This window comes from Anarhichas minor, unplaced genomic scaffold (genome assembly GCF_050575085.1).
Source record: "Anarhichas minor isolate MPS153535 unplaced genomic scaffold, ASM5057508v1 ptg000033l, whole genome shotgun sequence".
In the NCBI taxonomy this organism is placed as follows: Eukaryota; Metazoa; Chordata; class Actinopteri; order Perciformes; family Anarhichadidae; genus Anarhichas; species Anarhichas minor.
The window spans coordinates 5,105,151-5,131,258 of NW_027466479.1; the positions used below are offsets into that span (position 1 = coordinate 5,105,151).

Consider the following 26,108-nt stretch of genomic DNA (forward strand, 5'->3'; position numbering starts at 1 on the left):
TAACTTGTGTGTCTCCATTATTTAGCCAGATGGTGACCTCCATGCAGTGTCACTCACGCAATACTTGGAGTGAGGTTGCTTGCTAAGTTTAAACTCCTCTGACAATATGGGCAGTTTTTCATGCACTAAAAACTTCAAAAATCTGAGTTCTACTTGACTTTTGTGTGTGTGTGTGTGTGTGTGTGTGTGTGTGTGTGTGTGTGTGTGTGTGTGTGTGTGTGTGTGTGTGTGTGTGTGTGTGTGTGTGTGTGTGTGTGTGTGTGTGTGTGTGTGTGTGTGTGTGTGTGGCAACACTGCATTGTAGACGCAAGGTATTACATTTGGAAGTGTGTTTTGTGGCTTCCTCTCTCTCTCTGAGTAGTGTTCTCATAGACAGTTATGTATTACTACTACAATACCTACTGCTACCTCTGCCAGTACTTCCTCTAATACTACTAAGGATTAATGACATTTGCCGACACGCAGCTGCACTTTGCACACCTGATAGTGGACTTCGGTTTCCCCGCGTCCATCCTGGTTAGTTTTTCCATGACTCGCTCCATTTACACCTGCTATTAAAATGTCATCTGTATCTGGATAAGGGAGAACACGTGTAAAGGCCCGCTGCTGTAAGTGCACGGACCAGTGTGGTCACGATCTGAACATCAGCAGAGTCGGCCATTCGTAAATGTAGTTCACCAGAATTCACACAGTGTTACTCAATTTTCTTTTTTTCTTCGAGAAAGCACCACCCATGTCGGTAGGAATGTCGTGACTCACTCTGGAGTTTTGTCGTGTCGGCGTCACAGAAAGACTGATCGTAACCACCAGTTGTCTTTAACTGATCTGCTGTGAGGGAAGCATTCTAAGCAGCTACAAACACTGTAGCAGAGAAAATGACCTGGTGGCAGTCGTGTAAAAAGACAACATCACACCTACCATTTTTGTTTCATTTGTTATACTATTTCCCAACCTATTTCTATAAAGGCATGCAGTACAGACGTTGAGAGCAAATATTTTGTAAATAGAAAAGTCTTAATTGATTTAATTACCATCTGGGCAACATATTCAGATGCAGTTCACTGTCCTCTGGGAGTTAGTTGGCAGCTGTCTTTTTTTTTTCGACTCTTATTCTCCCGTTTTTATGCAGTCTTGAGTCGCTGGTCCTCGTTGCCTCCTTCTCACAATGTGTTACGTTTATTGCAGACGAACAAGATTGTTGGAAGTTAGGTTTCATGATTTCAACTCAGATGTGGATGTTTCCATAATGATGGCAGCCTTCTATGTATATTATCTCATATATTGTTACAATGTCATGATCCTGTCACGTTTTTTGATGGGAAAAGTAGAGATAACTTAAAAAAGTCTGTTGTGCAGTACAACACAATTACAATGCCATTAATCATAAAAAAGAAAAAAAACCAAGCTGAATTTCTTTCATACTTTTATTTTACAAAAATTAGCAAACAATGGATTCTATATATACAACATTTTTCCAAGTGTTACCACTATTGGAGGAAAAAATGCCTTTTTCTGACTGTAGCACACATGATGTTCAATGACCTGCGGAAACTTGAAAATCTGACGTTACGGGCGTTTTTTACAGCTTCAGGCTGTGATAATCGGTGTAGTTTTGGCCGGTTGTTTAATTAAAGAAAACATGCTTTTCAACCGTACCGGTGGAGTTTGGGGTTCAGGGGGTTAAAAATGTTGCTTTGCACGTTGCCGATATGAATGGAATGCAATTACAGTTCCGTCAGAGATTTAAATTTAGATGCGGTGTCGTAATTAAACGTAATGTCAACCTTAATATTGATATGGCACACCGATTTAAAAAGAGCATTTAATATGATATCATATACATAAGTTGGTGTTTTTAGACCCGGATCACATGCAGAATGATACAACTTCTGCTTTGCATCGGCAAGATTGTGTCGTGTGCAGTCACTGCAACTTGGATTGAAAGGCCTCGTCGCACCAGCGTGTCTTTGTTAAAAGTTCACCGTCACTGTTCTATGGACATGGCCGACTTTGTCGAGTGTTGGAAACTGATTGTAACCCTGGTATTTAGGATACTGTGTTTCTTTACACTTACATAAACACACGCACACACAGAATTCTGCATTGTTATATTGTGCCCACATGTTTCCCACCCTTTGCTTTCTCAGCCTGATTGCCAAGACACATCTGGTCCTAACGAGGTGTGTGTGTGTGTGTGTGTGTGTGTGTGTGTGTGTGTGTGTGTGTGTGTGTGTGTGTGTGTGTGTGTGTGTGTGTGTGTGTGTGTGTGTGTGTGTGTGTGTGTGTGTGTGTGTGTGTGTGTGTGTGTGTGTGTGTGTGTGTGTGTGTGTGTGTGTGTGTGTGTGTGAGAGACACACACTATGCATTCGCTATGCAGCCTTTCAGCCCGGCGTGGTGTTGAGTCTTTTACTGCCACCCACTGCTTTACAACTCAAAGCCTATACTTTTCCATGTTGGATAATAGTGTGTGAGCGTGCGCCCTGATAGTAGTTATAAAACCATAGCTTGTGTTTTGTCTGCACATATCTCAAGGCCTGTTAATCTGTTCTAACAGCGCTGATTTCCCAGCTTTGATGGCGATAGCAGTGTAGTTTTGATGTGACTGCGGTCTCTGGGAACAGATTGAGTCGAAATGCTCACGACCAGCGTTGCTGGAGGCACTGGTTCCACTCTGCAACGAAGCCACGGACTGAAATGTAACAAGGATTGCAACGTTCGCTTTTCATCCTTGAACCTGTGATTCCCAAAATTCTCGTGTCTTGTATCTTTTCACAAATGCTCAGCCAGTGTTTTCCTCTCTTACATCTGATTTAAGTGTCTGTGGAGTCAAACCAAATTACATTTGCCTATTTGTGTGCTCCCTGCTCTCCTTTACAAGATTTCAAATAGATGGAACACAATTTTTTACAATTTTGTTTGAAGGCAGGTAGTTTAACAAGGTGAAGAGATGCACTTAAAAAAAAAATTAGATTTGAGAAATATTTCTTTTTGTTTACATCCTGGCTCCAAGTGCTTCTACCATCAAATCACTGAAGGGTAACATTGTCTTTCGTCTTTCAGATCCAGGACTTTTTATGGCAAACACATAGTACCAAGCCCTGACTATAATCTGTTAACCAGGTTAGGTTTAGCTCCACTAGAGTCAATTCAACGTTTACGGGTTTAAAGCATATTTTGTTGATTATCGGGATAATGTCGTGAATCATATATATACCATGCCTAAAAAAGACAATGAACAACTTTAGAAGGATAAAGGACAATCATAAAGATGCTCGTCCTGAAATATATTTTCCACTGACCCGGAGTCAGTGGAAATCCTAAATGTTATCCTCCTACTTTGTTATTGTAGCAGCGTTCAGGTAGTGCAGATTCAGACCGATACTGAATGAAAGCATATGGTCCTATTGTTTTGAACCTGCTACAATGTGCCTTCTGCATGTATTTTGTTTTCCCTACGGTGCCGAACCGAAACCCAAACATCAAGGTACATATCGAACTGTGTGTAGCTTTACGTTGCTAGCAGTGTGCCAACAACAAATAAGACAAAGAAAAGATGAGACAGGGTTAAAGGGCTGGAATAAGCCAGCTCTTGTTGTGTCCATCCTGTCTTTCGCCTCTGTTGATGATCATCCAGCTCTGACACCCTCCTCTCTCCTCTCTCCTTTCTCCCTCCCCCAGGGTTTGCCTTTCCGGATTGGGCCTACAAGCCCGAATCAAGCCCGGGCTCCAGACAGATCCAGCTGTGGCACTTCATCCTGGAGCTGCTGAGGAAAGAAGAGTACCACGACGTCATCGCCTGGCAGGGAGACTACGGAGAGTTTGTGATCAAGGACCCAGACGAGGTGGCCCGCCTGTGGGGGGCCAGGAAGTGTAAACCGCAGATGAACTACGACAAGCTCAGCCGTGCTCTCAGGTGAGACTGAAGGATAAAAGGAGGTGATGGAGGAGGAGGACGACAGCGTCTCCACACTTAAGCACAAATTATATTTTTCAAAGTCACATGACCACAAGTTAGTTAAATTCTACCCATGTCTGTGAGAGTCCATGTGGGCTTTACATGCCAACAAACAACACCGGAAACTAAACTACCCAACACAGTTTACTTGCCCCAGGCAAGGGCGCAAGCTTTAATGTCGAGCCCTGCTACACTACAGAAACCAACCTTGAAACTAAATCTTTTAAAACCTGATTGAACTCACATCAGGAGCAGAGCTGCAGAGCCGGGTCTGCTGACACTTGTTGATATATTGACACCAATGACAAAAACAGTCTTTTCTCGGGTCCTTGCTTCAGTCTGAAAGGTATCAGCCATCCTTGGTTAGGCTTGTCTGGACTGATGCTAATATTTATCTTCATATTGAGGTCGTGTGTCCTTGATACCAGAGGAGTCTGATAATGGCAAAGAGCCCAGACGGGTCGATCTTAAGTTACACGAGCTGGAATCGTGTTCTTTTGCACTTCAGATGAACTGGGATGAAGTCAGTGAACCATTCAAGGCGGATGTTTTTTTCTTTAAAAATCTATTTTATTTTTTGTGTAAGATAACAGTTCAGCAGCGGTTAAGGATAACTAGTATGTCCATTCTCTCTCTCACTCACACACACACACACACACACACACACACACACACACACACCAGAACTGGAACAAAACTTTGTGCTTCAACATTCTACTTCAAAGGTCTACTTTATGTTCATCTTGTTTTTATTTTTTGCAAAATAAAGATTCACAGATCACATTTTTAGGAACATTTTAAGACACTTAATCTTCCAGGCATCATCTTGTGGTCGCCGAAACTGAAAGTATGGTTGTCATTTTTAGTCGTCTCCTTTATTTTGAGGAATGAAGACACTATGAATTATAACTTGGCTGCTTTTAAAGTCCGGCCTTGTTGTGTAATGTAGGAGATTTTGACGTTGAACTTGTTTTTCTTTTTTTAAAGCTCTTATTTCTCTGATACATTTGATCTTAAGTACAACAGTGTTAATGTGTAGGGTAAAGAAAAGGGTTGATGTTTAGTCGTGAATGAGCTCCTGCGCTTCGTGCTGAAACTCGAGCGTGACGGTAGATTTAGAAACACACACCTTCACCCTCTGCGGAGCACATGTGGGATGCTACGGAGCTTTATTTAGCTGCCAGCCTGTTCTCACACACACACACACACACACACACTGCTAGTCATCAATGTCGCCTCCTGTTTTGTAGGTTGGTGTGGGTTATAGTTTGCCATGGTGATGACTAGTTACACTGCCTCATCACCACACACACACACACCCACGTTCACACACAAAGAGTTAACACCTTGTTGTATGTCAGCCCTCCTCCAGCCCATCTGTGTCTTGTTTGTTGCTTGAACCTTGTTTTGTCTTTGCTGCTGTGTTGTTTATTTGTTTCAGTTCCTTTGTAAAAGGGACAATACATTCCGTATAAACACAGGGAGAAGCCATGCAACAGGTGTAACGTGTATATAATACAACGGTTCATATGATATCCTACGAAAAAATGACTCCCTCATTATCCGTGTGTTTTCCTACCAAAGCCACCAACGACTTCTCGTTCCTGGGTGAAAGATCTGCGTTTGTAGCGGTCTTTATACGTTCACGATTACGTGCAAAACATACCAAAGCATTTCGTGGGATACCTACAAACTATTATTTTCGTAGGTATAGCTAAGAATGCTGGATGAGACTAGCCTGATATTTGCTGATGGGATGAAATGGTTAATTTCCTTTTTTCTGTAGACCTACTTTACATTAGTGTCCTATCAAAAGTTGATACAATTAATATCATTTCCTAAGCACCTTTCAAAGTAAAACACAGATGTCAAATTGACAGATTTATAATGAGGGCTCAACAAGGGCTGCAGAGCCGGAGCCGGAGCGCAGAGACGGAGACTAGAAATCCAAGTTGAAAATGGCAGGCTGTACTTTTATTCATCTGCTTCCATACAGAACACTAACGCACATGCTGAGGAATGTATTGCTTCAATCCACTACGTTTACCATCAAAGCTGATTGGACCACCACATAAAAAGGTGGCAAATTGTTCCATTGAAGAGGGAATTAATCCCATAAAGTTTTCACAGTAAATACACAGTCCATGTATTAAAGGAGCCGCTACTTTCTTTTTGGTCTCAGTAGAGTGTTTTACATCAAGGAGCTACTTTGATGCGAAAGTCTTTTCTGTGGTTTGCGAACCTTTTTAATATGAACCGAGGGCTGTTAATCCATTCTGAGGTTCTCCCTGTTAGATGTGAAGTCTTTGATTGATGCTTCTCTCCGTCTTTGTAGTGCACATGTGTGTGTTTTCATTCACGCGTACACGTCACACGTGTGTAGAGACGTATGCGCTTCTGACTTTGGATCTCAAGCACACATTTACGCACGTACACAAAACATAGAGGCCGAGTCTATACAGTGAAAAGTGCTTTCTAGTTTCTGTTTTTTTTAAGGAAGTTCAAATGGTCTTCAAAGAGCAGGAGGCCTGCAGCGAGGCCTGGGCCCGGCATGTGAGACCGGCTGTCCCATATTGACTCAGGTGTGTGTGTGTGTGTGTGTGCGTGTGCGCGCGTGCGTGTTCACTCCTCTCACATGTACGTTCTTGGCCTCTTCCACCTGGACCCGTTCAAAGTGCCATCCATCCATCCACACGTCTGTGAACATGATGTCCTTCCAGCTCTTGTTTTACGGCACACAGGCCACGGTTGTTGTTAACACCCGCTCACAAATACTTCTGTTGACTTCCTAGAGCGTGTGTGTAGTAAACTCTTGGCTTTTTTTGTGTGTTTTTCCGTGTATGCCCGCTTGCAACTTCCGTGTTAATTTCCACCTGTACAAAGTCTGCCAGAACTGAACTCCAGCGCACATTTAAGGGCTTGCCATTTTTCTTCAGTTTTTTTGCCTTTTTGTGAGACTTACCTTACATTCTTCACGTCAACTGTTTTCTTTATTTATTTATTTATTTACTTATTTATTATCATCATATCTCACTAAGAGCCCGTCAAACATGTAATATAGTATATATTAATTTAAGAAAGTATTATATGTTTGCTCAACTTCCCTCAATGATTAGAAACCCTACCCCCAATACGTTTGAGTTAAATTATTGAAATGACTAATAGTCGCTCTGATTCATTCTGTGCATGCTCGGTAGTTTTTTATCATTACTTGTTTATGTATTTTCGTGCCTACTGCATAACCGCCTGCTCCTTTTGTGTGTCTCTGTGTGTGTGTGTGTGTGTGTGTGTCTGCGTTGAACGCGAGGGTGTGGGTGTGCGTAGTAGTCGTCTCTCTCAGAAGAGGCCCTTCACTCATTGAGTCATTGAGGAGCTGGATGAGCTCCTGGTCTACGTCAAACACACTTCACTTTGTTCTGCATTGTACCAAGCTCCAGTGACTAATACTCTGACCATAGTGGAGCAGGGAGTCAGCTGGGCACGGCTTCATCAGTGTGACAAATATGATGTCCTATATTATTACTGTCACTATGAGTGTGACTGATCGTAGGAAACTAATAATTTACTGTTCTGTAAGAATCTTATCTTGTATCTTGAATTAGTTTTATCACACAAAAGGTTTACATTTTGGATTATTGAGCTTGTATGAACATTAATCCGCCTCACAGATATGTAATTCTATTCTCCATATACCATCGTATTTTATTACTATAGTTTTACATTTGCAACACTTATTTTTATATTGTGTCTGTTATATATGTAGCCTAAATTAGGGGGATGGATTTATACAGAAACATGGAGAACAGCTCTTTTGTAACTAATTAACAACAAGAGACATGTTTACAACTTAATGTTCGAGCAAATTTAACCACTGAGCTCCTCGAGCCTGACTGGAAAGGATGCATAATGCATTACAGTTCCCAGAATGAAGTGACCAGTGTCAGCTGAATGAGAGACACTGATTTATTAGTCTTTATGTACAGAAATATGAATGCGGTTTTGTTCCCCGAGGGCCATCGGTGAGTCACACGGAGCCATTTTATCTTCTGGATGAGCTGTTAGCGGCTCGCTATTCACTCCTCTCCATCGCTCTGTGTATTGACGATGACTAATCCCTTACTAATGGAGCCGCCTGGGTTTGAGCAAATCTGTTAGATCACAGTGAGATTTTGAATCCAACCGCGTGTTCACATTATGAGTAGGGGTGGGGAAAAAATCGATACAGCATAGTATCGCGATATTTTGCGTGGCGATATTGTATCGATACACGGACGCCAAGTATCGATCTTTTATTATATAAACTATTAATAAAAAGAATCAATTGCTTTTTCAGTCCACTAGATGGTGCTGAGTTGTTTTCTGGTGAGATCAGGAAAGGTCCCGGGTCAGCGTGATTGGTAGGAAGTTGGTCAAAACAAAGATAGAGACATCTGGCCTCACAATGGGGTTAAATCTGCAAACAGTAGCCAGGCTCATGGGGAGAGTGCAGCACATAACTGTCTCTCTGCCCTTGACGTCCACGCATCGCAAGTTATACTGAGTTATATAACTCTTATATCCTACTTATATAAGTTATAGTTCATATACTGAGTCCACACGTTTGCAAGTCTATGAGAAAATGACTCTACTTCTCTCTTGATTTATTACCTCAGTAAACATTGGAAACATGAGTTTATGGTCTCAATCTCTAGTTTCAAGTCTTCTTCAATACAGCATGATGTTCATTTAGTAAATGATGGTCCATTTAGAGTCAAATAGACCATAAAGCAGGGGATGCTAACGTCTGCTACATTTAACTAACGTTAGCCAAAGCGTTTACTAGCTTTGTTGATGCTTTGCTGACAAAAATCCTAGAGGAAACACAGGCAATTTATTTCATAAATAAATAAGAAATATTACGTACCAGTCTAGGAGAAAGAGGGCCAATTCAGGATCAGTTTTGAATCTCTTTGAATCCAACGATTCTCTCCATCGGTTGAATGGCCGACCACGGTTGACGTGTTTTCGCCCCGTGCTACACCACTCTCCCTTTTTTAGTTTTTTGTCAATTCTTTTCTTTTTTCTCTTTGCTGATCCTGTCCCAGTATTAGCCATAACCGCAAACTATAATGTAAAAAGTCAAATCTCAGAAGAACAATCTCCACCTGCTTCCTTTTAACTGGCTAACGTATTAAATCTTGTGGAAATGTAAACATAGGCCCATCTGGTCTGCAGGCCGCAAATCGTTTTGTCTGTCATGGAATTTAAAAGAAGTTTTGGAAAAATAAATCACCCCAGAAAGTTTGTGGGAAGTCATGGAAATTTGCTTCACAAATACCTGTATTCAAAAGCATATGTGGGTCAGTTAAGTTCGACTGGGGAAAAATTGGTTTAAAAATACTTTAACGTTCGGGCAGATCAGTTATGTCTCTTGACGTTATGTTTTTCACTGTATGGGTTAACATCAGACTTCAACCTTTTTTACTCACATTTTTATATACAGTATACACTGGAAATCTTGGAGATGTATTGGTAAAAATGTAGAATGAATCCTGTATAGAAACCCACACGTCTCGCCGAGGGTCTTGATTGCTTATGTAGGTCACACAGAGGCGTTTAATACGTTAATACGTATTAAACGGACTGTTTCATAAGCTTTCACACCTGACCCCTTTGATTCGGTCATAACAAACTCTGGTCTGTTGGTTTGGGCTGGTGTGATAGCTGTCGAACAAACCATTGTGCGGACTACTAATATAACGTTACATCGAACGCGAGTACCTAAACGCTGTGTGGGCGCATTGCTTTTGAGATAAAACAGTTTATGTATCGAGTTCTTTCCCCACCAGAGGTGGTTGATGTTATTCATTGAAGTAAAAGTTTAATTTTAACAACTACAAACCCTCTAATGACTCTCAGTATCTTTTCATTCATTTATGTTCACAACCCGTAATTGGCTCACATCAGTAGGGATACCAGAAAACGTCGATGACTTGTGACCATAAAAGCTGTGGTCAAGATTACTAAATCTCCTCATACAGTTTATTCAGGTTTGGGATAAACATTGGACTTTGGTGATTTTGGTTGATGAGCTGTGAGCTGTTTTGTTCCATGCAGGACAAATGTTACTTCAGTCCATAGTCTCAGCTGGGAAAACGTGCATGATAAATGGACTTATCCATGCTGGTGAGAACCGTGTTTACAGCTGGTAACTCTCTGGGAGATAACACTCTTGTCTGTCCTTCACTCTTTAGATACTACTACAACAAGAGGATCCTCCACAAGACCAAAGGGAAGAGGTTCACCTACAAGTTCAACTTCAACAAACTGGTGCTGGTCAACTACCCCTTCATCGACATGGGCTCCGGTACGCGCACACTCACATTTCTGTACCCGATATCCCAGGTTGGCTCACCACTCAAGGACGTGTGTAGCATCACGGTGGAGATGTTACCTTGTGTTGTGTCTAACCGTTGTCTCTTTTTTCTGCCCTGATAACATCCCATGGGAACTAAAATTCCCGGTTATTTATAGTTTTGATGAAAAGAATGAAATTACACTTGACAGAATGGAGCTGTTCAAGGAGCGTAAGCTCTCGGGCAGACGCATTGTTTTTGGCCTTCAGGTGTCTGAATTTGAGGTCCCTGTGCTTGTGTTGCTGAACTTATCTTTGAGATTGAAGCGCTAAAACACCCGCTGAACACTTGATAGTAGTGGTGCAAGGGATCATAAAACTCACGGATCGGATCAAGGAGGAAATATAACTTTTAGAGATCTCTGATCACGTTTTTTCTGCCGCTGATACTAATTGCAGATCATTGATGATCCATATTGGCAGACACAGTTCCCTTTGTTGTTTGATTAAAGCAGCTGGTCTACAAGGATCCATCCGTCCCAAAAATCATTTCAACTGCTCTGAAGTCAATAACATCAAAGATTCTCCGTGTTATCCTTTTACTTTGGGAAAGTCATTTTTTATGGGGTTTTATCTTCATAAAGACACACAATTTAAATAAGGAAATAAAAGATTGTATTTTCATTGATTAAAACAAATCTTGTCATTAGTAGTTTTAATGATGTATTATAATCTGCTTAGAGCTAGTGTAAACAGCTCATAATTCATCTCTAATATCTATTTATGTTGCTCTGAAAACAACTGGATTTATTCAAGTTTCTCACCAAAACTACATTTTACAAGATTACATCATGATAACATTATAATTTACCTCCGCCCAGTACTCATTTTCACTGAGCAGAGCCTGAATGCATCATAACGTAACCAAATTAAACCTTTCTTCGTTAGCGATGCTGCTAACGTTACTAGCTCTGTTTCCATCAATTTCAACAGGGATTGGTTGTTTACGATGTAACATTATCGGAGATCGGCGACTAGAAAAGCATAAATGATGTCCTGATCACATATTATACTGAATATTGTCGGATAATGATCGTCAGTAAAACTACGTACGGCTCGACAGTGCTCCGTTGCACCACTGCTTGTTAGCCAAGAACAGAGTTTTTCACAGAGAGCCAATCATGATCTGATATTTTGCTGTGATTTTGTTTCAAGACATTCAAATGTTATATGTGAAATTTAGTGTAGCGGGGGACCAACCAGTTAACATGCCAAGGATAAATCTTATAAGTACAGACCTGGAGCAGCTTTCTGGCCAGCCCTGGTCACCATCTACACACTGCATTTAATATAATCCAATCATATCGAGAGCTTTTTGGAGGCCAACCCAGGAGGTTAGCATCTCACTGCTTTCCGCGACAAAAAGCCAATGGACGTTTTCTATTGGATTTATGATTACTGCAGAAAATAAGCTCTCTGGCAAACACACGCTTGTGATACTTGCACGTTATGTTCATTAACATACTGTTCACGAATGAACACCACTTTTATGATTTTTGAAATGTAAACAAAATTGGTAAAAGTAAAAAGCTATAAGCGTACTGCAGACATCTTACCAAAACTTCCCATTGACTTCGAGATGAGGGAACCAGAAGGGCAAACGTGCTTAAATCATTTCCTGGTTTTATATCTCTATTCATATCAAGTATGTTAACCCCTAAGATGGCTCAATCAGATACCATCCTATAGAAGTACAAATCCTATACACAAACCCATTTTGGGTGTAGTGTGTGTGTATGTATCTTCTCAGACGTCGGTGTGCCACGTCCCAGATTATCCCTCTCCTCTCCTCCTCTCCTCCTCTCCCTCCTCTGAAGTCGTCTCCCGTTCTGGTCCCGGCCACCCAGTGTAAACAAGGCCCATATGGGAGCGTTGGATACCGGGTGACATAAGTGCGGCACGAAACTTTAATTATAGCCTCTGTGTGATGTGGCCCACACACATGACATGTTGTGATATGATGGTTTCGTACGACGGTCACCCGCACGCACATGCCCACGTCAATCTGGATTGATGAGCGAGCGCAGACGCTCACAAACATACACATCAGATAAATACACATCTTCTCTGACACACATGGCTGTGAGACACACACACACACATTCACACACACACTCAGCAGTGCTGGAAAAAGCAGAGGAACCCAACCCATGTTTGTGATGGCAGTAAGAGCGACTTTTCCAATATTTTATTCTGGCACGTGCGCGGATGCCAAGAATTTATTGCCGTGCCACAGTCTCTCTGGCAGGAGAGAGGGAGGGGGGAGGGGTTGAAAGAGAAGGGAACTTGTGGCTTTGAGTAACCCAGTGTTTTCTTTCTGTGTGCCTGTGACCCTTTGGGTAAAATAGTTTGAGTTATGGGAGACATGTGACTCACTCTCATTTGCTACTTTTCTCCTCAGTTTAAAGGGCCGGTTCGCCTGCTTTCTTCTTCCATCCTCCTTTATCTTCTTTTTGTTTTTAGATCATTTACATTACATTGTGGATTTGAATTTAATCGCCCCTCCCCTCTTTTCCTCCTCACAGGTCGTGTCCCTCAGAGTGCTCCCCCGGTGCCGACCGGCAGCAGTCACTTCCGCTTCCCCCCCTCCACGCCGTCGGATGTCCTCTCCTCCAGCGAGGAGCTGCGCAGTCCGGGCATGTTCAGCAGCGTGGCCCGGCGCATGGCCCGCGGCTCCGTGAGCGACTGCAGCGACGGCACCTCCACCAACTCGGAGCTGGAGGAGGCCATGGGGGCCGACGAGCGAGGCGTGGGGCCCGACAGGGTCTACAGGGGCCTGCTCCCTCCACGTCTGCCGCACGAGTCTTTCTTCAGGATCTACCCGAACACCGGGCTGGCCAGACATGGCCCCAGGGTCCACCCGGATTCTCTGTCTCCATTCCCCGTCTCCCCGCTGCCTGGCCCAGGGGGTCTTCTGTCCCCGGCCCTGTCCATGACCCCCACCCCGCACCTGCCCTACACCCCCTCTCCCTCCATGTCCTCCCCCATGTTGGGTTCTCACTTCTCCTTCAACCCGGAGGACATGAAGCACTACCTGCAGGCCCACACCCAGTCCGTCTACAACTACCACCTCAGCCCCCGGGCCTTCCTCCACTACCCCAGCATCATCATCCCTCAGCCCCACCGCCCCACCCTCGAGAAGCCGGCCGCCCATCACCTCCACGGCCCGCCCATGCCGCTCTCTCATTCGCTCGGCCACCAGCCAGGAGGCGGGGAGGATGGGCCGCACCACCCGTCGCCGTTCAAGTTCAAGCTGCAGCCGCCGCCGCTCGGGCGCAAGCAGAGGGATTGTGGGAGCTCATTGGCCTCTGCTTCCTCCTCCTCCAGCCAGTCCTCCTCATTCACAGGGTCTAGTCAGATAATCAACTCTGCCTTGGCTGCAGGGCCTCCTAAGATCAAGGTGAGACTGCTAACACACACACACAGGATGTGATGGTTCCACTTAGGGATGGTTCAGGGGTTTCGGAAATGCCTCTCAATCATTTCAAACATGAATAACATCTGGCTTGAGTCATAAATGAAACGTCATCCTGTAAAATATTCTTCCTCTCCAGGTGGAGCCCATATCCGACATCGAGTCAGAAGAAGAGGTGGAGGTGACTGACATCAGTGAGGAAGATGAGCTCAATCAGAACGACCGGGATGACGACGGCGACATCTTCACCCCGACAGCTCGCCACCATCACCATCAGCTCAACAACCATCACCATCAGCTCAACAACCATCACCATCAGCTCAACAACCATCACCATCAGCTCAACAACCATCACCATCAGCTCAACAACCATCACCGAGCCAGCGGGAGCGGCCTCTCCGTCCCACCGCACGGTAACCCCGACGATGACCTTGATGACGACGAGGAGGTGTTCAAGACCCCCGCCACCCCTCCCGTTGGCGTCGGCAGCAGCAGCAGCAGCAGTGGCATCGGCAGCAGCAGCAGTGGCGTCGGCAGCGACAGCAGTGGCGTCGGCAGCAGTGGCGTCGGCTTCAGCAGCAGCAGCGGCGTCAGCAGCAGCGGCGTCGGCAGCAGCGGCGTCGGCAGCAGCAGCGGTGGCGGTGGCGGCGGCGGCGGCGGCATCAGTAGCAGCCCGGTCGTCCTCCACCCGGTCAACCTGAAGAGCGAGCCGGGTCAGGCGGCTCCCATCAGCCCCGGGGGCACTCGCTGCATCCCGCTCAAGCTGCGCTTCAAGCGCCGCTGGAGTGAGGACCAGAAGATGGAGGCGGACGGAGAGCGGGACGAGGCGGAGGACAAGAAAGTAAAGGCCGAGGGAGAGGAGGAGCGGGAGGGGAGGAGAGAGGGGGCGGGCGGAAGATCGGTGGGGGAGGTGGCGACCGGGGGTGGTGGAGGAGGGGTCATTTTGGGGTTGATGCTGCCACCGCCGCCCACCCAGCGCAGAGCGAGCTCTGAGCTGCAGAGGGCCACGGCACAGCTGTCTCTAGAAAACACTGGCTGCTGAGCATCATGTGCACACACACACACACACACACACACACACACACACACACCTTCTACTTGGATACAAAACACACACCTCTCTGAGTCTCGTCTTCAAATGTTATAGTTTTAGACCATAATGCCTTGTGGCTTCTTGATGGCACTAGTGAACGTGAGCAAAGTGGAGACAGTAACTGAAAGGTGATGACGTAAACACACTTTAATGTCTGAACATGTATCATTTGTAGGAAATAATGTTTTCTGTGCAACAATTAAAGGAGTCGGGCACTTTTTGCTGACCTCGCAGCCCTGCGAGCTCCTTAAATGACTCCACACAAAACCAAATATTTCCCCGCACATGTTACAATGTTCACAAGGTAGCGAAGAACAAGATGACGCCATTATCACCGCTCCGGGTCTGTCGCCGTTGCAGTGCTGCCCCCCTTCTTTCCCACCTTCGTGCACTCCTGTGGTCAGTTCTGTCAGCAGGCTGCTACAAGACGTCACGGCTGGCGTAGAACGACAACACAGATGTGCCTGTGTGGTCTCTGATGTGCTGCAAGGCTAGACCCTTTACTCCCCATCAAACACCAACACAGCAGTATTATTTTCAGATAACCAACCCCCCCCCCCCCCCCCATGAGAACACCTCAGAGCGCCAGTTAAATCCGCAAGGGGGTCACCTCGCATCACACCTGTGCCCTCCTCACATCATCACCGCTCCCCAACAACAGACAGACAGATCCTGATGTTACTAAAAAAACAAACACTTTTAACAGCCCTGATAGAGATTACAGAAGTGCCTCTCGGTCCACGCCCGTCACCAAGCCCCATGGCGTAGTGAGGGGGAGAAAAGAAAAGAAAAAAAGAACGGTGACCTCTCTCCGATGGATCTCTCAGACTGAAGAGGGAGATTAGGAAGAGCTCTCCAATCAGCGCCTTGTCTCCAGGAAGAGGGAGATTGACCTCTGACCCGCCATGCATTAGCATTTGTTAGCCAGCAGATGGACGTGGGATCCCACTGTACAGAAAATGCCCAGGTCTCTGCGGAAAAGAGCCGGATCTTTCTCTCCTTCTCTTCGCTTGTCGAGGAAGCAGCGACTAGAAAGGCTGTAATTACAGACACACTTAATTCTGTATGCGTGTGTTTGGTGGACAAAAACCCCTCTCAGGATACAGTTGGTCCTGCACGACTTCACACACTCTGAGGGGTTTTGGAGCTTTGAGGTAGTTTTTTTTACTCCCTCTAACGTACGGATCAACAGCTCTTCTGCTAGCCCCCCCCCCCTCATTTGTTTGTTTTATTTTTTTAACTGCATTCTTTCTGTCGGGACAGTATTTTAGGGCATTTGCAGTGATCTGAGGAAGTTTCGTGCGTCGCAGATAACAGCCGACGTTCGGAGCAAACAGATTTATCTCGGGGGGGGGGGGGGGGGCGGGGAACCGCGTAGTCATGAATGCGGAGCGTCGAGGTTAAATTCAGGCAAACGTTCACTGAGATATCGAGAAAAAACTTCTTTTTAATGGCGTTTTACTCAAAGTTCAAAAAGAGGGGGAGAAAGAACACTGCGCCCGTTGTAACGAACAAGTCCACATAAGATTGTGCCTTTTTATAAGCCAACAAGAGTTTTATCACATTACCCCCAGCATGTTGTATAACACACACACACAGACACACACGCAGTACCACCATGCCTTCTGTTTTTTGTAAAAGAGAGATACAGAATAAGTAAATCTACACATATATATTTTATTCAAATATATATTGAATTCAAATATTATATTTCAATATGGTCATTTGATACAAATCAGGAAAATCCTACTATTTTTAATGGTAAAGATATGTATATATTCAAACGGGCATATGATTACCTTTGCCTTCTCACCCTTGCCTTCTCTTGACCGTTGAGCTGCAGCGACAAAGGCCTCAGAGTTTTATATTTATATTGTTCAAATTATTGTTAGTTTTTGAACCAGTTATTGTGTATTCAGGGGACGGAGGAGAAATGAGTTAGCAGAGTCTTTTGGGGTAAAATCGGTGGGCGTGTTTTAACCTCCCTGGAGTAGGCGGGGTTTGACCACGTCAGGGTCTCCCCCTCACCTGTCCCCGTGTGGTAAACCCCGCCCTCCTGCAACTGAAACACCTGACGCATTTAGGCCCCCGATCTGCTGAAACGGGGAGCCTGCGACGGACCCGCGTGTTCCGGACGATTCTGATTGGACGACAGCGGGTCTTTCCTGCTCTGCGTCGCCTCACATAAGCCAGCTGCCGACACAAACGGACTTTGGTTCGAGCGCGGACTCTGGACTCAGACGGCTTTGTGTGATCAGAGTGTGTACGGGCTGGTCTGAACCCTACACACACACACACACACACACACACACCCTGTCCTGGTTACAGTGAGGCTTTACTGTGGCTAGAATAAAGGGAAGCATGACATCACATGTGACATCAGACGCCCCCACAGTCTCTCTGGAGTAGATGGTAAACCATAGAAACTGCACACACACACACACACACACATGCACACTCGCACGCTGAGGAAATTGCATCATAAAACCTCTGAGCGGAGTGGAGAGAGAGGGACTTCCCATAGCCTGACTTGCTCATTTTGCTCGGTGTGTGTTCGTGCACTTGTGTATGTGTGGTTTCCATGGTTATGCCGTCACACACACACACACACACACACACACACACAGCTGTTCAACATAAATTAAATCTCGGCTCCAGGTTATAAAGTTCCCTTTTTTTCTCGTCCAGCTAGCTCCAGACTCGTGTGTGTCTTATTTTTAAATACTTTTTCTTCACCAGACATTTACATCCATTGTTTTTAATTGGCTTGTTTTACATTCTCAGCATTAAAAAAGTGCCAGCAAAAAATAATTAAATCCAATTTTCGGGAACTTCAGAGGACCGATGTAGCCGTTTTGAAGTGTGTGGTAAAGAAGAATACAAACAGCGAGCTGTACCTGAACCGTTGAACCGCGCTGCCTTACACACAAAACAAGAGAATAACCGTTCCCCCGCCGGGTCCATATTTTCACCCCACCGCGCCCGATTTGTCGTTGTCATTTTCTTCTGTATTTTTTCCTGACGTATTACTGTTACTCTTGTAATTCTATTATTAATATGACTGTTTTTGATTATTCTGAACCCTGCTGCCCCGTCTCTCCTCTCCATGAATTTCCTGGTTTCCTGTGAGCTTTTGTTCCAGTTTTGCACTCTTTCCCATGAACTTCAACTAGTTTGCTTCAGTGCATTTTATTTTTAATTTTAATCTTATTTTTTACTTATGTTGACTTTATAACCACGTTACCATGGACAAGAGGGTCACATAATCCCCACATGATATAACGCAGGGGGAAGAAACACTTCTTTTTTTTCTTTTTTTTCTGATGTTGTACATATATATTTTTCTTCCCCTTTTGGCGGATTCTGTAAGAAAAAAAAAAGCTTTGTACTGTTTAACCATTGTATTATTTGAAATGTGTCCCCCCCGTCCCCTCTCTCTGGTCTCGTGTCCCCCTCCACGGGGAGCTGTCACTCCAGAGGAGAGACGGACCCTTTTTTGTTTTTATCATGGAGGAACCACCTGTACTAGAGTTTCTCTTCATTTGTAATTAAACAATAATCAGGGTTCATTAAAAAAAGGTTAAAAAAAATGGATGTCTACTTTTCTTTTATTTATTTTTATTTTATTTATTTTCTTCTACTTTGTTCATTTACTCAAGTACTGCACTCCAGTAAAAGTTATACTCTATTTATAGTAGTTTGGTGAATGGCTCAAATGTAGAATTATCCATTTGCTTTAATTGATATTCTTTCATATTTTCTACCAGATTTGAACGGTTTATCTGATGTTATCTGATGAGCGCAGCAGCAGAATAGAAATGCTTCTGTTTTTACGTCGTCTATCAGTCTCGACAAGATCCCTGAGAACTCCTCTGATGCTGATTGTGTCCCGGATGACACCTCGTGCTTTCACTTCAGCAGAAATGGAAGTATTAATGACAAGACTCTCAAATCTTTTCCGTACATTATGTGGGTTTATCTTCTGCTTGACCCCCGACCCCCTCTCTGGGTGCTTGTTGGAATTTGTTTGTTTTTTAAGGCTGGTATTTAGATCTTTTAATAAAAAAACAATAATAATCTTTTACCAAAAGTACTGATGATAGCTATGATTTGATTATTTTATATCTTAATTTTTTTTTTTATAGCAGTTGCAATAAAAGCTTCTTTTCATTATTGATAAAGGCAACAAATCATTTGGTCTATAAGATGCTTTGAAGTAGTGAAACATTCCCATCACAACTTCCCAGAAGGCAAGATGTCTGAAAATAGCTTGTTTATCCAACCAACAGTAAAACCTCCAAAGACCTTTAGTTGACCACCGCAGAGGGAAACCCTACAGCAGCTCTCCACATGTTGAGAGGCCGTCACCAGAGAGTTGTAGCTTAAACATGTCTTAAATATAGATGAATCTATTGTGACACAGTTGCCAGTTCTAGCTAAAACATCACACATTTATATATAGCATATAAATAGATCTACTCCCCTAATAACAGTTCAATAAGGTTATGTATTAAGTTTACTGTGTTCCCCACTTTTCTGAGCTTTTTTTTTACCCAAATCTCGTTCATACTTCTGCAGTCACAAGGATAGATTTTGGACCTTGTCTAACTAAAGAACTTGAATAAGGCGTCTTTAAGTTGCTCTCGGAGGATGTTTTGGTACCATTCTTTATTCATGGCTGTGTTCTCAGGCAGAATTGTGAGTGAGCCCACTCCCTTGGCTGAGAAGCACCCCCACGCATGAATGCTCTCAGGATGCTTTACTGTTGGCATGACACAGGACTGATGGAAGCGCTCACCCCAAACAATCGGAAAGGGGATTCATCAGAGAAAATGACTTGACCCAGGTCCTCAGTCCAATCCCTGCACCTTTTGCAGAACATCAGTCTGTCCCTGATGTTGTTCCTGGAGAGTGGCTTCTTTGCTGCCCTTCTTGACACCAGGCCATCCTCCAAAAGTCTTCGCCTCACTGTGCGTGCAGATGCACTCACACCTGCCTGCTGCCATTCCTGAGCAAGCTCTGCACTGGTGGTGCCCCGATGATCCTGCAGCTGAATCAGCTTTAGGAGACGGTCCTGGCGCTTTGCTGGACTTGTTGGGCGCCCTGAAGCCTTCTTCACAACAATTTGAACCTCTCTCCTTGAAGTTCTTGATGATCCGATAAATGGTTGATTTAGGTGCAATCTTACTAGCAAGTCATCTGATCACTCTTCATAACATTCTGGAGTATATGCAAATTGCCATCATAAGAACTGAGGCAGCAGACTTTGTGAAGATTCATATTTGTGTCATTCTCAAAACTTTTGGCTACATGTGTACAATAATCACTAGACTGCTGAACAAAAGGCCTCATGTTGATTTCTCTCCTGGTGTCTCGCTGAAACTCTGGCTCCCCCTGCTGTCAGTTTCTAGTAGTACATGATACATCCACTACTAGAAACTAGAAACGTTCTACCGCCTGCTCTGGGAAACTCTCGCGAGAGTTGAGAGGGAATCTTGGGGATAGCGTGTGAAACCCGTGAAACCATAATGGCTCAATAATTGAGTGTTTAACTAAAGTTTGTTGACATAAAAATGCAAACGCACATTTATTATTACTGATCTGTCCAGTCTGGGAACTTGCACAGAGTGACAGCTCTCCGTTGTGGAAGGTAATGAAATGGAAATATGCCAGTGTCGTGTCTTACACTGCTTGCACTTTAGCTTAGCTCTTCGATTACCATAATAACAGTTTGGCAGGTCAACTGAGAAGATATATGATTGAAGAAATAGCACTGCTACTTGACTATTTTTTTTTTACAAACGATATTATATATATATATATAAATAATATATTAGTCATTTCTTCTCATGCCACTTTCTACTTCACTACATTTCAGAAGGAAGTATTGTAATTCTTTACTCCACTACTTTTATTTGACAACTTTCGTTGCTAGTTATTTTAAAAACTTAGATGTACTTAAGTACCTGTGTAAAAGTACTTAGTTACATTCCATCACTGGCTAAGTATTCATGTAGCAGCTATTAGACTCGTGACTGACTGCAGTATCCTCTCTCTCTGTGCCTACACTGGTCATTCTACTTTACTTTCTTTACTTTCACAGTCTCACTGTGTTCTCAAAGTCCTGCTAATCATTCCAGTGTTTGTTTCATGTCTCTCCCCTCCACCCCTCTGTCTCACCCCCTCCACCCCTCTGTCTCACCCCTCCACCCCTCTGTCTCACCCCCTGCAATCTGATTTGAAGCATTCACCGGCTGCTGATCTCAACAGGGGATGGGCCGTATTAATAGGAGGCTGATTGACGGGCTGTTTGGCCTCCAGCCGAGAGGGATTGTTGTCTGGCTGTGGGACGAGGTCAGAGGTCACAGTCCAGAGAGGCCGAGACAGAAACCAGATCACAACAGAAGGCTAATTATCATGCATTGTTGCGGGGCTCCTGCTGGGAATCCGCCTTCACTTTCAGCAGCAGGTTACGGTGAAAACTGTGGACCTCCAACATTCAAACCGTGGTGAGACACATGATCAGTGTAACGTTTCTTATTATATACCCATATTATGTGGTTGTGTATGAGTGTGAAGGGAGGGGGGGGAGTAAACAATAGATTAGTCAACATCCACTTCGCTTATGACATTATAGTAACTGATTTAAAAAAAATACATCAGATTAAATAATCTAATGAAGTAATTATCATAATCTGGTATTACAAAATACATAATTTGCTGACATCTTGTTTTGATAAATCTATTGTCAATATATTAGTATTTGGTCTGAAAAAAGCATCTGTAGCACTTCTTTAGTCAAAAAGTTTGCCTCCTATGTAATATTTAGGTTCCTCTCATTATCGTCCACGTTGAAATATGGAAAAATTATATTTTAAATCATTTATATCTCTCTCCCCTCTGTTTTCTGTCGTATTTATGAATGTGATGGGATTCACATTTTATAGAACTATTTGTTTCCGTCCCATGTTTTACTCAGAGTTGCTTTCCCTCATTGATTAGACTTCACACTCTAGCACCCACAGCTGTAAAACATGGTAATGAACCCAGTGAGGACATAGTTAATGTGGAGCTGACAGTTGATAAAATATGTGTAAATCTAAACACATAAACGTTCCGGTCAACAGTCAATCTCAAAATCAACAAAGGAACATAATGGTCCCCTGTGTCCTTATTAGCCAACAAACAAACCTCACACTGTTATAGAATTCACATCTTGATTTATAGGATTCTAGAGATACTCTTCTGTGATCAAATATATCGTTATCATAAAAGCTCCTCGAAGTTACCTCCCATTTATTTATGAGGTGCAAATTGGCTGCAAATGTAAAACTGAGCTCCCAACTTACTTTTGTGCGAAGCTGATATATGCATGTGTCCGATATATCCATATGTAACTATGTCTAATAGCTATAAGCATGAGGTCAATGTCACACGACCAATAGAAATCAGGACCATTCAAGAGCATCGGCCTACAGGTCAGTGCAGTTTAGTTTGAGGATACAGTGCCATCTACTGAGCAACGCAGACTGTTGCAGATGTAGTAGAATGAATGAAACGGAGGAACAAGACATTTTTACACACTGACCTGGTGGCACTCTTTAAAAATAAACATTGTTTTAAATCTCACCATTAATGAACTAATCCGTCTGTTGTGTACGGGCGTCTTTATTGTGGAAGTAGTTTGGTTCAGTTGTGATAACCCATACTGAGAACTGGAGACGATTACAATTGATCAAACTTTATTAGTATAACACTTTTCATACAAGTACAATATTAAGTGTTTCACACTGACTGATAAAAAAAATGATGTGCAACAGGTAGAAAAGTTCATCTTCATAAGTACAAAAATAAAATGTGGTCTTATTCTGGCTTAGATGGGAAGCTAATTATTTCTACATAGGCACACTTTTTATTTTATTTTCAAGCTGTTAATTATTGAAAGTGTCTTTTACCCACAGAGTGTGAGAGAGTTGGTGATTTCCATCTCATTAGTATTCGACTGGCCAATAGTCAGCTATCAGATCTGCTTGGAGGCCAGAAGCAAAGGCAACTGAGGAATGAGACAACTGTAAAGTCATGGCATCAGGTTCCGATAAGTGTCCGGGTTACCTTCAGAGTCCAGTGGTTACAGAGGTGTACACGACCTAAACCAGGCTATGAAAAGTCCTGCACTGTAATTTAGATTGACTCTTTTTATGGCCGTCATCAAAAATATTCACACACTTGTTGGCAACAGTAGTGTCCTTTGCACCGCCATCCAGACAACCCGCTTTAAACGTTGAATTAAAACTTCTACCAGCATCAAAATGTCTGGTTGTTGCACGCTCAGTTGTCAGACTCATCATTTCAACTGTGACTCAAGTTCTACAGAATTCCAGCAGGATCAGGACCGTTTCAGAGCAGCATGTGTTTCAGTCTAACGGGTGACCGTGTTAACTGGTGACACTCAGCCGTATGCGTCCGTGGTTGCTCGTGGTAACTTGCTATATGTTCTGCATAGATAATAAACACAGATGAGTCTGTATTTGAAATTGATTGAAGGCTTTTTACGAGGACACCTTCATGTCCTGTTTGTGTTTTCAACAGCTGCCGTAACTACAAGAGTCACCACGGTTAACACGGCCACCCATCTATGGCTGCAGGCTATTAAAACGTGTTGACTACCACTGGACTGATCAAAAGTGCTTGTGATTGTAGCGCCCGTCGTAATCTCAAAAAAGTCAAACCTCTTGAGTCTACGTCACGGTGTTTGACGTTCTGTACATGACCACAGGGCATCCAGGGATTTCTCGCTGGTACAACGTTATACGTTTCTCCAGCAAACACATGTAAATATATCTGGCCACTAAATATCGATCCACTCACTAATGTATTCTACCCACTCACTAACAGCACGCGGATCTGGAAAGTCAATTTAATTTGGTTGCATCTGCAATCTTTGGTGGTTAATGCTTGCACAGCTTTATAAGCTCTTGCAGTCTGCCATGCTTCTGCAGGCTTACTTACATCATCATGGTTTACAAACAGTGAAAGGTTTATATAATCCACGTAATTGTGAGTTAGGACGTGCAGGGCTGTCTCTTAGCTAGTCAGGTAACGTAGTATAAAGATGTCCCCGTTTTGTGGAGGTCAGGGTGAATGGAGGGGTCAAATAAACACAGGACTTTACCCAGGAGGCCGCTGTTCGTGTCCTTTATAAGTTGACTTATATTCAGGCGGCAACCTCCAGTTCTGCTGACTGAAGCCAATGCGAAAGTGTCTTTCAACTTGCATTCTCTCTACTGACCATCAGGGGGCGACTCCTCTGGTTGTATAGAAGTCTATGAGAAAATGACTCTACTTCTCTCTTGATTTATTCCCTCAGTAAACATTGTAAACATGAGGTTATGGTCTCAATCTCTAGTTTCAAGTCTTCTTCCAATGATGGTCCATTTAGAGTCAAATAGACCATAAAGCAGGTTATGCTTTAGGGCGGGCTTACTGTAATTGACAGGTCGCTGCCGCTACCAGAGCCATATGCGGCGTCTCTATGTCACTCCTCCGCATTCCAAATATTGTAACTTCTGTTCATTGGTTGCGAAAAAACCAACATGGTGACGGCCGTAGTCCCAGATGCCGACGCCAAAATAGCTGAACTCGAGGCTTCATAACGTCAGTCCACAAACCAATGGGTGACGTCACGATGACTACGTCCACTTCCTGTATACAGTCTATGCTTATAATACTTTACTTTTGTCAGGTAACTTTCACACTTAACTAACGCCGCGTGCATACGTTACATAACAAAAGCACTTCTTTTAGTAACAAACCACGAGCCGAAACAGGTTCTGCACTGCAGGCGCACTCATCTCTCGTGTTAGAGAACACGTTGACCAAAACATATGCACATGGTTTGCAGGTGTTTGATGACATTTCTCATAAAAGGGGTCATTATAGTCAGAACTTTTGAAAAGCCTAACTTTGGTCCAATGAGTGCGAGGAACAAATTTAGGTTGAATCAACCCATGTCTGCCGCAGACAGATGAGGAACCTATCAATCTCGGAATCCATCACATATCGGTCGGATGACAGATAAGCCTTTAGAGGTGAGGGGCTATATTTCTGGGGTTCTGGTGTAGCCAGATGATATCCGGGCCAAGACTTCCTTGTCAGTGCGCTGCTCATTCTCAGCAGTCCGATGAGCAACTTGAGAAGCGAGGTTGGAGTTGAGAGACGACGTGTAAGTAGCCAGTTAACAAGCTCATTTTAAACCAATAAAAAAGCGAAATTATCGGCAGACGATAGCCGGTGGGTTCCCAGATTGCATTGCGGCCAATGTGTTCCTCCTCTTTTGACTGTTTTGACCTGCATTCAACCAAAGCCTGCTCCAACGTGTTTAGTCGATACTACTCGGACTACAAACCAGAATCCAGAACACTTTCAATGCCAAAATCTTGTTCTGTCGCCTACAGATGTATGTGAATACAGAATCTGTTTATAGACGTTATTACTACTTTTACTCGAGTATAAAATCTGAGTGAGTCTTCCACCACTGCCGTATTATTCTGGAGCTCTGGACCGTATCACTCTGTCCTCATCAGTAGATTACGTTTGCTCAGTTGCCATGAAAAATGTAGAGGTTCAGACTTCCCCTGATTCGTGAGCACTTTCAGGACCTTGACTTTGAAATGTTTAGCTCGACAGTTCATTCTTGACCAGGGAAACAGAAGGTGTCACCTCAAGGTCCCCTCCTGCCTGATTTATACCATTACGGCTGTTCTGTGCGGAACCCTCTCGTGCACACCAGGCATACATATGTACCGCGGTGAAATCTGGTAGCATGGAATCCCTTTTTTGATGTGGACCTGTGGTTTTCAAGGCGATCTTTGTTTTTTGGTTGGTTTTTTTCTGATAGGCGTAATTCAATAGTACCATATAAATTTGGCCCAATGCAACTCGGTGGCAGGAAAAAAGGTTATTGTTGCTGTAACGGATGTGAGGTACGGACACAGCCTACTCATCTAACACCACCAAGATATTACATTTTTAATTTTTAATTACTGGCTATTAGTGACTCATCTCAGATTTCATTTTTGGCCGCAGGTGCAGGCTGTTAAATCCACTGCACATACACTCAACCTCGAAATGTTGGCCGGGGTGGAGACGAGTAGAGCTGGGACTCATCTGGTCCATCTCTCACTCTCCATTTGTTCTTTTTCTCTCTCTCTTTTTTTTTAAACACACACTCTTGAATTAGAGAGCGTTAAGA

At 43.7% G+C, this 26,108-nt stretch overlaps 1 protein-coding gene across 1 annotated transcript in view; it reads left to right on the top strand.

Moving 5' to 3' along the window:
• Positions 1 to 15,745, top strand: part of LOC142965512 (ETS domain-containing transcription factor ERF-like) — a 35,078-nt gene extending 19,333 nt beyond the window's left edge. The window contains exons 2-5 of the mRNA XM_076106486.1: positions 3,679 to 3,913; positions 10,189 to 10,301; positions 12,875 to 13,749; positions 13,904 to 15,745. Of these exons, the coding sequence (XP_075962601.1) occupies positions 3,679 to 3,913; positions 10,189 to 10,301; positions 12,875 to 13,749; positions 13,904 to 14,806 (2,126 nt within the window). The 3' untranslated portion in view covers positions 14,807 to 15,745. The remainder of the gene's footprint in view (positions 1 to 3,678; positions 3,914 to 10,188; positions 10,302 to 12,874; positions 13,750 to 13,903) is intronic.
• The last annotated feature ends 10,363 nt before the right edge of the window (positions 15,746 to 26,108 follow it).